The sequence below is a fragment of the Gopherus evgoodei genome, chromosome 16 (assembly GCF_007399415.2).
Source record: "Gopherus evgoodei ecotype Sinaloan lineage chromosome 16, rGopEvg1_v1.p, whole genome shotgun sequence".
In the NCBI taxonomy this organism is placed as follows: domain Eukaryota; kingdom Metazoa; phylum Chordata; order Testudines; family Testudinidae; genus Gopherus; species Gopherus evgoodei.
Genome location: NC_044337.1, coordinates 10337954 through 10351716, shown reverse-complemented (window position 1 = coordinate 10351716; position 13763 = coordinate 10337954). Strand labels below are relative to the sequence as shown.

General features: G+C 47.0%; 1 protein-coding gene across 1 annotated transcript in view; it reads left to right on the top strand.

Annotated features, from left to right (window-relative positions):
- Nucleotides 1–13763, top strand: part of ASTN2 (astrotactin 2) — a 639084-nt gene that overhangs the window by 81015 nt on the left and 544306 nt on the right. Inside the window, exon 2 of the mRNA XM_030535214.1 lies at nucleotides 3363–3550. Within this exon, the coding sequence (XP_030391074.1) occupies nucleotides 3365–3550 (186 nt within the window). The 5' untranslated portion in view covers nucleotides 3363–3364. The remainder of the gene's footprint in view (nucleotides 1–3362; nucleotides 3551–13763) is intronic.

Sequence of the window (13763 nt, the reverse complement as noted above, 5' to 3'; positions counted from 1 at the left end):
ATTGCTTTTCAAGGAGGTGCATAAACTAGAGCAATAGGAGAGCCCCTCCTGTCGCTGTAGTGAGTGTCTACACTCCATACATTGCAGGGGTCCTGCTCCAGCTGTGCCACTGTAATGGTTTAAGTGTGGACATAGCCATAGTTCTGGGACTGAACTTTCTTTCCGAAACTTGGCAGGAAAGGCCCGTTGTACTGTAAGAGGTGTAAAGGGTACTTTTACTGCAGGGCTTCCGAGTGGCAGCAGATTGCTCAGTGCTGATGGAGTCCTGTCTTTCAAATGACATTTAAACTGGTCCCCGTCCCCTTGTGTTCATTAAAAGTGCTGTTCCTCACTTCATACCTTAGTGTCCTATAGGATGCACAATGCTAGGTCCCTCCCAGAGGGAGCGATGTTTCGCTAATGGGAGAAGCAAACTCTGTTCGAGGCTCTTGGGAGATGAGGTGCTGTACGAATGTGGGATTTTAATTTTATGAGACTTCTTTTAAGTTTTATCTAACCCGACCTAGTGTGTCCTTCAAGATGAGCTCTGGGGTTGAGTTTTGTTTTGCAGGGAGCCAAAGGCAAGGGCCACCTTCGCTGGTGTTCTGCTTTTGGAAACGGCTTCATTTATTTGCTGGGATGGGGACGGGGTTATTTGCAGAAAACCTGCTTTGGTGGCGGAGGCGTGACGATGAATTCGTGCATATCTTAGGTGCAAGCCTACTCTGTTATGTATTCCAGGCTTGGGCAGGCATTTATTCTCAATAGAGTGGGCAAACTAGCTGTCACTGTGCTTGCAAGGTCAACATAACCAAGTGTCCTCCAATTAGATTCAGGTGGTGGTGCCATTGTCTCAGATATGGCGATAGAATAATTAGTGAGGTGGTGAGCAAGGGAGTGTGTAATATTGGCCTACCCTTGTTACTGCAGACTGCAGCCAGGGATCCAGCCTGCTGGGGACAGTAGAAACCTGATAGACAGGTAAACCCAGCCCCATGGAAAGGTTTGGATTTCTTGATGAGGCTTTCTCTATGAGCGCATGATTGTTCTTTTGGTCTAAAACAGGGGTCAGCAACCTTTCAGAAGTGCTGTGCCATGTCTTCATTTATTCACTCTGATTTAAGGTTTCGCATGCCAGTAATATATTTTAACATTTTTAGACCGTCTCTTTCTATAAGTCTATAATATATAACTAAACTATTGTTGTATGTAAAGTAAATAAGATTTTTTAAATGTTTAAGAAGCTTCATTTAACATTAAATTAAAATGGAGATTCCCCAAGACCAGTGGCCAGGACCCAGGCAGTGTAAATGCCAGTGAAAATCATCAGCTCACGTGCTGCCTTTGGCATGCGTGCCATAGGTTGCCTACCCCTGGTCTGAAACAAAGACCATAGGAGTTGTGTGTTTTCTGATGCAAAACACATGTTGCTTTCAAGGCTGGAAAAATCCATTTGCCCCTGAAGAGCAGGGGGGATTTCTTTGCCGAGTGAAGGGGCCTGAATGGAACCACTGACTTCTGCAGAGAAGTGTCAAAGGCTAGACACTTGGAGGCTACTTATGAGAGTGTTATTCCTGTGGTGTTTTCCTGAGTCTGCAGACTGACAGCTGCTAATCAATCCCCTGACTGGATAGCTGGGGTGTGAAACTGACCACACTTGTCTCTTTCACGGCTGTTGCTCAGAACCTTATTGGCAGCTGTGAGACTGCCGAGGATCTTGTTTAATCTCATGCTGCTGCTGCATGGAAAAGCTGCTGTCCCTGGGTTGTGCCAGAAGCTCTCTCTCTTTGGCATTTGCTTTTGGCTAGAAGGTGTCTGAATTTTCCAAGCCCCTGATTGTTTATGGTGCCCTAGGTGCGCTAGGTGCTTTTGAAAAATCTAATATGATGCAGTCCCAGCTCCAAGCTGTTCACAGTGTAAATTTGAGAATCGGCGCATGAGAGCAGGAATTAACGTCAGCAGAGGGAGGCTAACGAAGGAGCCATTCCAGGTGTCACACTCTTATGCAGCAGCGTGCTTTCCCATTGGCACTGCCTCCTGCTGGTGTCTCCTTGTGCTTTTTCATTGTGCTGAGGAAGTGGCTGTGACTGGTTTTCGGTGCTTAACATAACTGCAGTGTCAGTGAGCTAGTCCTGGAGAAAGATGTATTTCAGGGATGGCCAAACTACAGCTTGTGAGCCAGATGCGGCTCTCTCACAGGTAAAGTGTGGCTCGCAGAGTCCCCCCACCCCCACCCTCACCTCCCCCGTTCTCTGCCTACCAGGCTGGTTGGGGAGCTTGGGGCTTCTGGCCTGTGGCAGGGTGGTGGGGTAGAAGCCCCTAGCTGCACCACCCTGCCGCAGGGCAGAAGCCCTGAGCCCTGGCAGGTGCGCCCAGCTCTCAAACTTCTGAAAGTGTCCTGTCTGCGGCTCGGAGGGCCAGTACATTTGGCCACCCCTGGTGTATTTCTTATAACTGCTCGTTGCTGTCTGGCTTCTTCCTCCGCTTTGAACAGATGACAAATCCCTGGTCAGAGAACACCCTGGCTCCCTAGGAGCTGCACGTTGTTCCTGAGCTCCTGTTCAGTTGGAGGATAGTCAAGGGACCTTGTCTTTCAGGGATGAGGTCCTCTGCCTTTCATTGCATAAGAAACCTGAGGTCCTATTTTGTGTGCGTGCGTGTGTACACACACCGTTTCTTTGTCTCCTAGCTTGCTAAAAAGAAAGACCGGGTTTATGTAACAGCCCTATTACAAGGGCTATGCAGTGTTTAAAAACACATTCTAATAATGACAGGTTTCAGAGTAGCAGCCGTGTTAGTCTGTATCCGCAAAAAGAACAGGAGTACTTGTTCTTTTTACATTCTAATAAATGTCACGTGTTTCTATTGCACATCTCATCCAAAGATCTCAAAGCACTTTATAGCCAGTAATTAATTAGGTCTCACAACTACCCCAGCCTCTGAAGTAAGAGCAGTATTATCATAAGAATGGGTCTGTCCAGTCCAGTATCCTGTCTTCTGACACTGGCCAGTGCCAGGTGCCCCAGAGGGAATGAACAGAACAGGTGATCATCAAGTGGTCAATCCCCTGTCGTCCATTCCCAGCTTCTGGCAATCAGAGGCTGGGGACACCTAGCATTATCACACGTTATCATTCTGAATATGGGGGAAATGAGGAACAGACATGGAGCGACATGCCCAAGGTCACCCAGCGGATCAGGTGCAGTTTTGGGGCTATATCCCAGTTGTTCTGGCTTCTAGTCTCTTGCTCAAAGCACTAGAGAGAAACTCGTTCCTTTCACTCTAAGGTAATCTGCCTGTTGTGCAGTGATGTGGGACGTGTGTTCAAATGCAGCTCTGTCGTGAGTGCAGAAACTGAACCCCGGTTGTTTTTGTTGCTGCAGAGATGTCTGGCACTGTGGCGGATATTTCCTTGGTGCACTGGAAGCAGCAGTGGCTGGAGAACGGCACCCTGTATTTCCACGTCTCCATGAGCAGTGCTGAGCAGCTGTCCCGGGCCACCCCACCCACCCTTCAAGAGCCTTCTGAGATCGTGGAAGAGCAGATGCACATTCTTCACATTTCTGTCATGGTGAGTGAAACTTTCTTCCCTTCCCTGCCCAGTCTGGGGGCCAAGAGGAGCAGCTGGGAGGGGCTGGTGGCCGGACGGAAGTGAGACGGGGGCGCTAAAAGGCTGATAGTCCGGTTTGTCTCAGTCCAGCTTCCAGTGTGCAAACATCTATATCCTCCAACCACCATAGCGGCTCCTGGTTACTGGGCTCTGGCAGAGCAAGGCAAATGACTGAATGGGCCTGGAAAATGAGTTCATGCCTGTTCTAAAGGTAATTCTCTCCAGGGCAGGGTGAGCCATACGGACGCCTCCCTTGCCGCTGTGTGCTGCGCATAGAACGTTCGGGGGCTGTCGGCTTCTCACCAGTGTTAAGTTCTGACACGAGACAAGTTGGCGGGGCGAGTTAGTGTCTTGATGCTTTTTATTTTTTCATTTAAGCTGATGCCTACCCAGCACGTGAGTGTCAGCTGCAGATGGATCCTGTGTTGTTTTGTCATTAAAAACCAATCGGATACTTTCAGTGTTCTGGGAAAGCAGTTTCTGCCTTATAAGCGTTTGGATCAGTCTGTCTTAGGTAATGAGGCCTCTGTTACCTAAGATCCAGGTCTTTATCCTTACAGCACCCTGTGAGACAGGGGAAGTGCTCTTCTCCCCATTTTACAGGCAGAGATCTGAAGCACAGAGAGACTCAGTGACTTACTTGCCCCCCCAAAAGAGAATAGGAGTACCTGTGGCACCTTAGAGACAAACAAATTTATTGTGGCACCTTAGAGACTAACAAATTTATTGTAGCATAAGCTTTCCTTGCCCAAGGAAAATCTGTGGCAGAGCTGAGAATTGAACCTGGGTTTTCCAAATCCCGGACTAAAGCCCTAATCGCTAAGCAATCCTGCCTCTCTTAGGTGTTGTGGTTATGTTTGTGCTGCTCCTTCACTGCTGAATGGCCTTGCTGGGTTGAAAACATTGACTCCTGAGAAAGTGCCCTCCAACTGCATTGCACGGCGGAGAATGCATGGAAAGGGCAGTTGTAGGAAGGTATCTCCAGTCCACGCCTGTTTTAATGTACATGTTCATAGCTCAGAATTCGTGCATTGGTTCAGAACTCATGCTTGCTAGATTTTTCTGGGCTGCTTGGATCCTTGTTTTCCACTTGCGCAGGGACTTGCTCTGCTTTCTTAAAAGATCAAACCTACATAAGCAAGTTAACTAAATGCATTATAGAAATGGGTTGTGGATTTAGATGGGACATCAGGTATAGGTAACTGTAAAAAGATATATTGCACTGAGACTTCCATATGAAGAGAGAGTGAATTGGCTGGGATTGCATAGAGAGGAGAGGAAAGAGGGCATGATAGAAGTATACATAATGAATGGGATGGAGAAGGTAAATTGGATGCTCTTATTCATAAGCAAAGGGACAGTCAATGGAACTGAAAGATGACAAACCTAAAAACATGAAAAGGAAATCCTGTTCTTTCATAATGCGTAATTAACCTGTGAACCTCGTTGCCACAGTACATCATTGAGGCCAAGTGCTTAGTTGGATTCAGAAAAGGATTAGACATTTATGTGGATAATGAGAACATCCACAGTTAATGTTAGATGGAATCAATTTTTTAAAAGCATTATAAACGCTCATGTTTCAGGGCATAAGCCAACTACTAAGTGGTCAGGGTTAGGAAGACACTTTTCCTATTGGTAAATTTATGACATAATTGCACGTTCCTCTACTAAGCAGAATTGGAGGGAGGACATGGTCCAGGAGGGACAGTTGGTTTGATTTGGTGTGGTAGCTCCTAGGCACGTTCCCGTGTGGAATAGCCTGTAGGAATCAAACAGAACTGAGTGAAACCCCCATACTGGGTTTCTTTACAAACTTGAAACTTTGCCCAGTTTGTCTGAAAGATTCATTAACTTTTCAAGTGAACCCGGGCCAAGTTTTGAGTGAATGGGAGCAGATATATGGTTTTTGCCTCAAAACCATGTGAAATTTACAGCTTACGCAAAACCAGGTGAAACGCTTTGTTTTCAAAAGAGATTTTTCAACTGAGAGTGTGTTTTGCTCAAATAGCTGTAGGGGCCTGATCTACACTCCAAAATGAAATTGAGCCAGCTACATTGCTCATGGGTGTAAAAAATCCACACCCCGAGAAGTTGGCTCAACTGCGTCGAAGTCCCATTTTTACAGTGCTAGGTGGAGGGAAGGATTCTGCTGCTGCTCTAGCTCCTGCCTCTCAGGGAGGTGGATTCACTACAGCAACGGGAGAACCCTCCTGTTGCTGTACTAAATTTCTGCACTGATGTGCTGCAGCAGCGCAGCTGTACTGTTTTAAGTGTAGACGCAGCCTTAGCTATGCCCTGACTTAGCTATCACCCACCCCAAACCTACATCCCAAGGCTGCCTGATGTACATGTTGTACGTCTTCTGCTACTCCAATAGAAGTCACATAACTTCCCTACTGTGTCATCTGCCATCAACTGTGCAAGACCCCAGCCATTGTGCTCACTCAATACCTAACCTCTTGCCATCCCAGAGATGATAGACGTCTCCGTCACCTGTTCCACCGTGCCATTCTAGTTCAGACCACACCATTTCATTTTCTTGCCCTCTTGGTAGGGCCCTACCAAATTCATGGTCCACTTTGGTCAATTCATGGTCATAGGATTTTAAAAATTGTTAATTTCATGATTTCAGATATTTAAACCTGAAATTTCATGGTGGTGTAATTGTAGGGATCTTGATCCAAAAATAAGTTGTGGGGGTAGGGGATGGCATGGTTATTGTAGGAGGGTTGCGGTGCTGCTATCCTTATTTCTGTGCTGCTGCTGGCGGCGGCTCTGCCTTCAGAGCTGGGCAGCTGGAGGGCGATGGCTGCTGGCTAGGAACCCAGCTGTGAAGGCAGAGCCACCGCCAGCAGCAGCGCAGAAGTAAGGGTGGCCTGGTCTGGTATTGCCACCCTTCTGCACTGCTGTGTGCAGAGCTGGGCCCTCAGTCAGCAGCTGCCGCTCTCCGACCTCCCAGCTCTGCAGACAGCGCAGAAGTAAGGGTGGCAGTGTGGCCTCCCCACTAAAATAACCTTCAAACCCCTCTGCAACTCCCTTTTGGGTCAGGACCCCCAACTGGAGAAAAGCTGGTCTCCCCTGTGAAATCTGTATAGCATAGGGTAAAAGCGCACAAAAGACCAGATTTCACGATCCGTTGCTAAACACGCTTCTCTCTCTCATTCCACTTTATGCCGCAAAATCCAATCTCCCCTACCCCCCCCCACCGTAGACGAGACACACCCTGACTGCTATGCACGAGTGGTTCTGAGGCCACCCCCATAATCCGCGTAAGAGATGAATAGCTACTGCAACCCCATCCCTTCTACCCACACTATCTCTGGGACCCAGTCGCCAGCAGCCTAGATAGAGCTATGATCTCACCTGCTTCCCATAGGGACAGGAGGAAATGTGCATGGCATGGGCTTATCTTTCAATCTGATTTAAGGAGCTGTGCTATTTACCTTCACTTGTGTGCACATTCTGTGTCCGATTTGCAGCATGGTAGGGTGCCGGGATAGAGTTAAGGTTGCCTGTGGAGTATCTGCGTCTCCTGACATTCAAGCATTTGGTGGGATTGGTTGACGGCACTTTAGGAAGTGCTGTTTGTTTGACTGAACACCACCTTAAAGAAACATTTTTCTTTTGGGTGTGTTGATCTTAGTGCTGCTTATGCACTGCGTGGTTTTCTGCTAGCCTTGTTCTCTGCTTGTAAAGCTGGAGTGTATGGTGCACGAGGATTGGGCTGGGGATACAGGTCCTGAAGACTGAGATGCTTGCAGATGTGTGTTCTGTGTTTGTTGCACTTGTGGTAGACGGGGTAAAATCGATGCTCGAAGTTGGGAGGTGAACTTCAGGATGGAACCGAGAAAGCAGGGGGAACTTGTGCAATGCGGCAGTGCTGGTCTGAGCTGTGGACATGAGCTGCACTCTGCTTGAGGGTGAGGACAGTATTGTGCAAATGAGCTGCAGGAGTGATCCAATCACACCTTCCATTTAATAGTACTTGGCATCTTTCACAGTTGATTTTCCTTTATCCTTCACATAGTCTTCTGGTGCTCCTGGTTTTGGTTCTTTTGCATTATATTCTTAATGCAGTGAAAGTGCGAGAAACTTTTCTCCTTTAAATTCAGCTAATTGTCCTTACACTGAACTACTTCCCTGGGGAATGGTAGGGAGGAGGCAGCAAGTGAGGAGAATCAGAGCTCAGCTCCCAGAACTGGCAGTAATGGGGAGTAAGAGATGCTCCCGATAGGAATAGATAAACATCGGGGATTGCCTGTAAGGTAAAGAATGGGGATACATTTGATGGGTACATGAGGCTGTATTTCTGTTCATTGGGGTATGAATACAAGCCATGAATACAGTGCAGCAATTACCCAAATCCAACTTCTGCTGCTAATGTTCCCCAGCTCAAGGGCATCTTTAATAGCAAGATAATACTTGTTTTTTCCCCCTCACTGTTTTTCCTAATCTCTCCCCAATGAGACATAACATTAATTACCGCAGTTAGAGGGAATTCAGTCTGCATTACTGTCTGCCACCCCTTTCGTCTTGGCTTGAGCATCCAGAATTCATCTCCTGAATGAAAAACGGGGAGGGAAATATGCAAATGCAGGTTGTTGGTTTTTTTTGCGCAGTGTCAAGTAGAAAGGAATCAATATTTTTGTCATTACGCCTGTTGTGTTTTTTTCCATAATCTTAGCTGTCATTTGGGTTTAATTGTGTTGTTTCCTCTTGTGTGGAAGTAAATCTTATCTGTTTTGGATTAAAATTCAATGAAGGTCACCATGGCTTGAAAACTTACCAGGCTGCAGCAATTAATGTTCATTTGGCTTTGATAAATTGGAAGGTTCTCCACAATAGGACTGGAGTGGATTTCACAAGCAATAATTCTTCCATTAACTCAATGATTCTGTGCGTGATGGAGCATCTTGTCACTGCTCTGTTTGTCATCTGTCATTTCAAGGATCTGGGCATATGCCTGATATGATTTATCATGATTATTGGGGCTGTTTGTGTCAAAACATTTAAAACCACTAATTATTCTTGCCCTGTAAATTGCTGAACTAAACAAAACATGCAGTTCCGTTCCCCCCCCCCGATGATTGTTCCCCTATTTTATTATCGTTCTGGGCCACTATAAATCCACGCCAAGAGACGCTTTTAACAGCATCTGGCTCGGAGATGGGTCTTATTTAGGGGACTCTAGGGGGAGCGCTGCAGGAGCTGGTGGAAGGAGCATGCTTAATCTCTACAATGTAGCTTGTTTGGTTTTCAGTGCTTCTGCTGAGCACATTATCTGTTGTACTTTGTGTGGCCTCTATCAATATAGTATCTGAGCACCTCACAATCTTTAATATATTGATCCTGATGTGGTAGGGCACATTGTACATGTGGGAAATTGAGGCACAGAGAGACTGTGACTTACCGAAGATCACCCAGGAAGTTTGTGGCAGAGTAGGGATGTGAGCCAGGTCCCCCAAGCTAGCTGGAGTGGAGCATCATGTTTCACATGCTGACTGCTATGTAAGCAGAGCCCATCACCAAAGCCAGCATTGGTGGTTACAGCCCACGAGCCAGGTGGATTTAGGTTCCTGGTGACTGGATGTTGAAGACACTGGTACCTCCCAGAAGGTGCTGGCTTCATCATTGCCTGCTCGCAAGCTCCTGAGGAATGTTTGAAGCCAAACCCTGCCAGGCAGGATTCCTTTCCCTCTGCTGCAGTAAGGCCCTCGGTGAAGCTGAGAAATGGATTCGAGAGTAATAATGAGCTCCTTTTTGAGCAAAAGGAGGCAGGGCAAGAATCTTCCCTCTTGTGGAGGGGGAGCAAAGAGATAAGTCAGCCCTGCTCAAAGCCACCAGAATTGTGCAGGATCGGAGCCCGAGCTCAAAGTTCAGAGGGTCCCTGGGGAGGTGAGGCATGCACTCAGGTGTGCAGCCTCCAGGTAGGGATGTGCTTCAGGTAAACACCACCTGCACTAGTCTTGCTTCAACTCACTGTCCAAAGCCTGGAGGCTAAAACCCGCCTACCAATTGGACTGGTGCAATGGCTTGTTCCAAGAAACTAGTAAAGCAGCCATTTCTAAACCCTGCCAGCTGCAAAAGGACCTTGGTCATGCACACTATGGGCTGGATGCTGCTGTGAGAGGAGTGACTCTGCTGAAGTCAACGGTGCCATGGAGGGGCATGTGCAATCAGGTGTGTGTTTGCATAGACGAATTCACCCATTGGCTCTGCTGGGTGTATTGCTGGAATGTACTGGGCTCTTTGGGAAAATGTAACAGGCAAATTCACAGTTTTGTTTCATCTCCTTCCTCTTTCCCTACTGCGGAATACGTGAGCGTCTGGAATAAAAAGCAAACCAACCTTGTCAGATTTCCTACACCCACTTTCTGCCTGGCTGTCAGTGGTATTAGCCAGCTAGCGGCTGGAATCCAGTTCTCCCGGTGGATTCTGTTCTACTTCAGCTCTTATTTATACGTTACCATTTTTATTACTGTTCTTATGTATCCTGATGTTTCCCTAATGATCAGTCACAGGGGCTGTGTTCTGCCAGCTTTGGAGATGGGCATAAAGTGTGCTCTTAAACATTTCACTCTGATTTAGCAACCTCTTCCTGCCGCCTGTGAAGTGTAGTCTGGGGATAGATGCAGTGGGCCTGATTCTACTTGCTCGAATACCAGTTTCACTATTTTTAACTCCACTGACTTCATTGGAGCTGATCCTTGTTACACTGATTAGTGAGATTAAAATCCAGCAAATGCCAATTGTCCCATATCACTGCCTTGTTGGTCTGGCTTTGGGGTTCCTGCTTTAGCATTTGCATAGGAGTTGGAGTGTTTTTTTTTTCTTTTTAAGTAGATACAACCTCATTTCAGGATCTTCCTTCCTGCAGGCTCCCTGCCAGCATCCAGCTCTATCTATGTGCATCAATTTGCATTTTCATCTGTGCACCATATTGCAACAACTTCGATCCCACACAAAGTAAGTTTTCTGGAGGAGTGCAGCTCTCAGCAAAGTTTTCCCTTTGAGCTCTGCCGGGGCCAAGTACCTTGTGTGGCTTCGTGCCTGTCCTGCACGATAGTCCTGATCAGTGTTTTTAGTTTTTCCCCAAGCACCTGTGTTTTCAGTTCTCAAATGCTGAGGGAGTATCTTGCATTGTACACGTTCCTCTAAAGTCGGAACTATATGCAGTTTTTGTCCTGATATAACTGTGTTGGAGTGTGTGTGTGTGTGTGTGTGTGTGTGATATTTTACCAATATACCTCTGCTGATACAACTCCTAGCGTGGCTGCATTTAACCGGTATAGTTATTCCCCTCTCTGTATGTGATTATTACTCTATACTAGTATAAGCATTTTTACCCCTTTTTGACACAAGTGGATAGTCAAAATTTGGGCCTTGTAGGTTGATTCTGCTTGAAAGAGAAATTGATGGTAGAGCCAGGAAAAGTCCTGTTTTCCTGAGCATGGAAGGAATCAAACAGCAGGAGACGATTCCCTTGTTCAGTGTTCCAAACCTGCCTTTCCACCCATCATGCTGTGCCCAAAAAGCCTCCTTTCTTAGCTTTCTGTCAGGGCCATGTTACCAGAACTCCTGTTACTGTCTGCTTAGCTTTCTGGTTCCTTAATCTCTGCCCACCCTTTCTCTCTCATGTACAGAGATAAACAGCTCCACTGATCCAAGCTGTAGCATTGGGCCACATGGTTCAGCTTCTAGTCAAGCTCTTCCATGTACTTATATGCTGGGTCCTTCTGCTGTTGCTTCAGCCACCTCTTTACATTTACCCTGACACTGTTACCAACTTACGCCTGACCCATAGCAGCAAGGTTTGACCCAACCCATAACATATTTAGACTGATATAACTGTTTCCGTGCTAGGGGAGCTGGTTGTTGCTTTAACTACTCTGGCTTTTAGTTGCAGTGGTGGAACTTCTGAGTGTAGACACACGGTAAGTGAATGGATCTAGAACATCCCTGATTTTTCTGGAGTGTGTCCAGTGGGTTAGCTTGCATGAGACAAATGCTCCAGGTTGTTCTCTGCCTGAGGCTTTATTGAAGAAGTTGTATGTTGGCTGGTTGAATCCCCGAGCTTAACGCTCCCATGTTTTGGGCACTTAACAGGTAGCCTGTTGTCTCCAGAGTCCTCTACATGTGTTCTCCTCCTCTGAACACTAGCTGTCCCAAAGGAGACCCCCTGCCCAAATAGCTCAAAGCTTGGCCTTCTCGATGTGTCCCTGGTGTCCTTGGCTGCTGTGTGGAAGGGTCTAATCGAGGTAGGGACACGCAAGCCCCCTCCTCTTGGGGGAGCATGTGCTTTTGTGCTGCTGCCTGGCTTCTCGGTGGCAGCATCAGAGTGTCTGTCAGCCGTCTCCGTTGGAAGAAATGGTGTAATTTGAATAATGAGGTAATGAAGAAGGCACAACATCTGTGTCATCATTTCTTCACCAGGAGGTCAACTAGATTCTTAAAACATGCACTTCTAGCTTGTGATATATGTAAGAATTAATTAGGAGAGGGAGAGAATTGCTGCCTCAGCACATAGCCTTATCTGAAAGTTATAAAAACCAAACTGATCTCAAATAAATGAGCTTCCTTGTTCCAAAAAAATCCCCAACACCCACCCCAGTTCAGTGCCGGCCCCTTGCGAGAGTTACTGGGGATGGGGGAAAGAGTGTATATCCCCACTTACAGAGAGGTTGAGCATCCTCCACTCTCAGTCGCTGGCAGCTGTGGCACTCTGCAGTGTTAAAAACCAGGCCATTGGTATCTGTGCCAGATGGAGATGCCATTAGTATCCTCATCTGGACCTCAGCTAGGTGTGCACTTAAGTTCTTCCCTCTACTGCTTTGCAGAACTGAAGCAAAGCAGTAGAGGGAAGCCCAGGTGAGGATGCAGATAGGACCTCCTTCCAGACTAGATGCTAATGGCTCAACTTCCAGTGGTGCAGAGTCTCTGCACTTCTCATTGATAATAGTGGCATTAGCAGGAGCTCATTGCACTGGAAGTTGGGCTGTCCCCATCCCTAGCCAGGGACAAAGCTGCTGTTCAGTCAGAGCTCTGGTTGGGAGCTGTACGCAAATGGGCACTGCATTTAGCTGGGGGGTCTGCAGCTAGACCCTTGTACAGAAAATCCCATTCCAGTTCACTTCTTACGTCAGCTAACAGCCCTAACGTGTCTGCCCCCGCTGCCACCTGATTTGGCTCATGAGGCTTTTAATAGAAAACACGAAGAAATAAATGGCTCCTCCTGCAGATCATCCCACAGATGCGGGGAGGGAAAGTAGAAGTACCACAGAGGGGAAAGAACAGATGAAATCAGACTTCAGCAGCTTGGTTGAGTGAAGCAAGAAGGAAGCTGTCCAGGCTCCTCCCTCTAACGCTGTCAGTAGCATCTCCTAATCTGTCTGAAATTTTCCATAATGTTCCATTAACCAACTTTTTGGGGGTTGAGGAAGAAGCATCTATCTGATTTTCCCGTCCTTTATGAAGACAGCATTAAACCAGTGGTAAGTGTAATTAACGAGGTGCTCTTGCATTGAGAGAATTAATTTTTTTTTATTTGTCTTTAAAGCATAATTTTTGTGACAGACACACCTGTTATGCTAATAACTTTGCACCAGCCTCAGTAGAGGCCTCGATGTTTTCTATCGTAGTTACTCTGAATACATTAAACACTTGGTAGCATTCTAGTCTCGCACGTTTTTCCCCCTCCGTTAAAATATGTAACTGGAGTGCTCAATTTGCATCCCTAATAGAGCAGGGGTGAATACATTTTAGTCCATCCACCTAGGATGTACGTAGACTGGGCAGCAAACCAACTTTCTCAAGACCTCCCCAGAGCAACCAATACTAGTTGTGGTGGGGGACGCAGCCGTCGGAAGCATTCAGGAGATGCTGGTTTATGCAGATAGGAGCAGATGCGTGGCATGCGCTCCCAGTCAATGCACGTTTAAAAGAAGCAAGCACGGGCAGAAGAATGTTATTGCTGGGTAGCTAAGCAGGCAGATGGGCTCCAGAAGGGCCAGGGGAATGAAGCTGGGATGGGGCAGAGCAGATATCCAAGGAGTCGAAGCAGCACTTGGAGCAGTATTTTGATGGGGTGAAGCAGACATTGAGATGCCCATGGTTGTAGAGAGCGCTGAGAAGCAGGGATTCACACAGGGCACTTTATGGCCATACCTTTCTA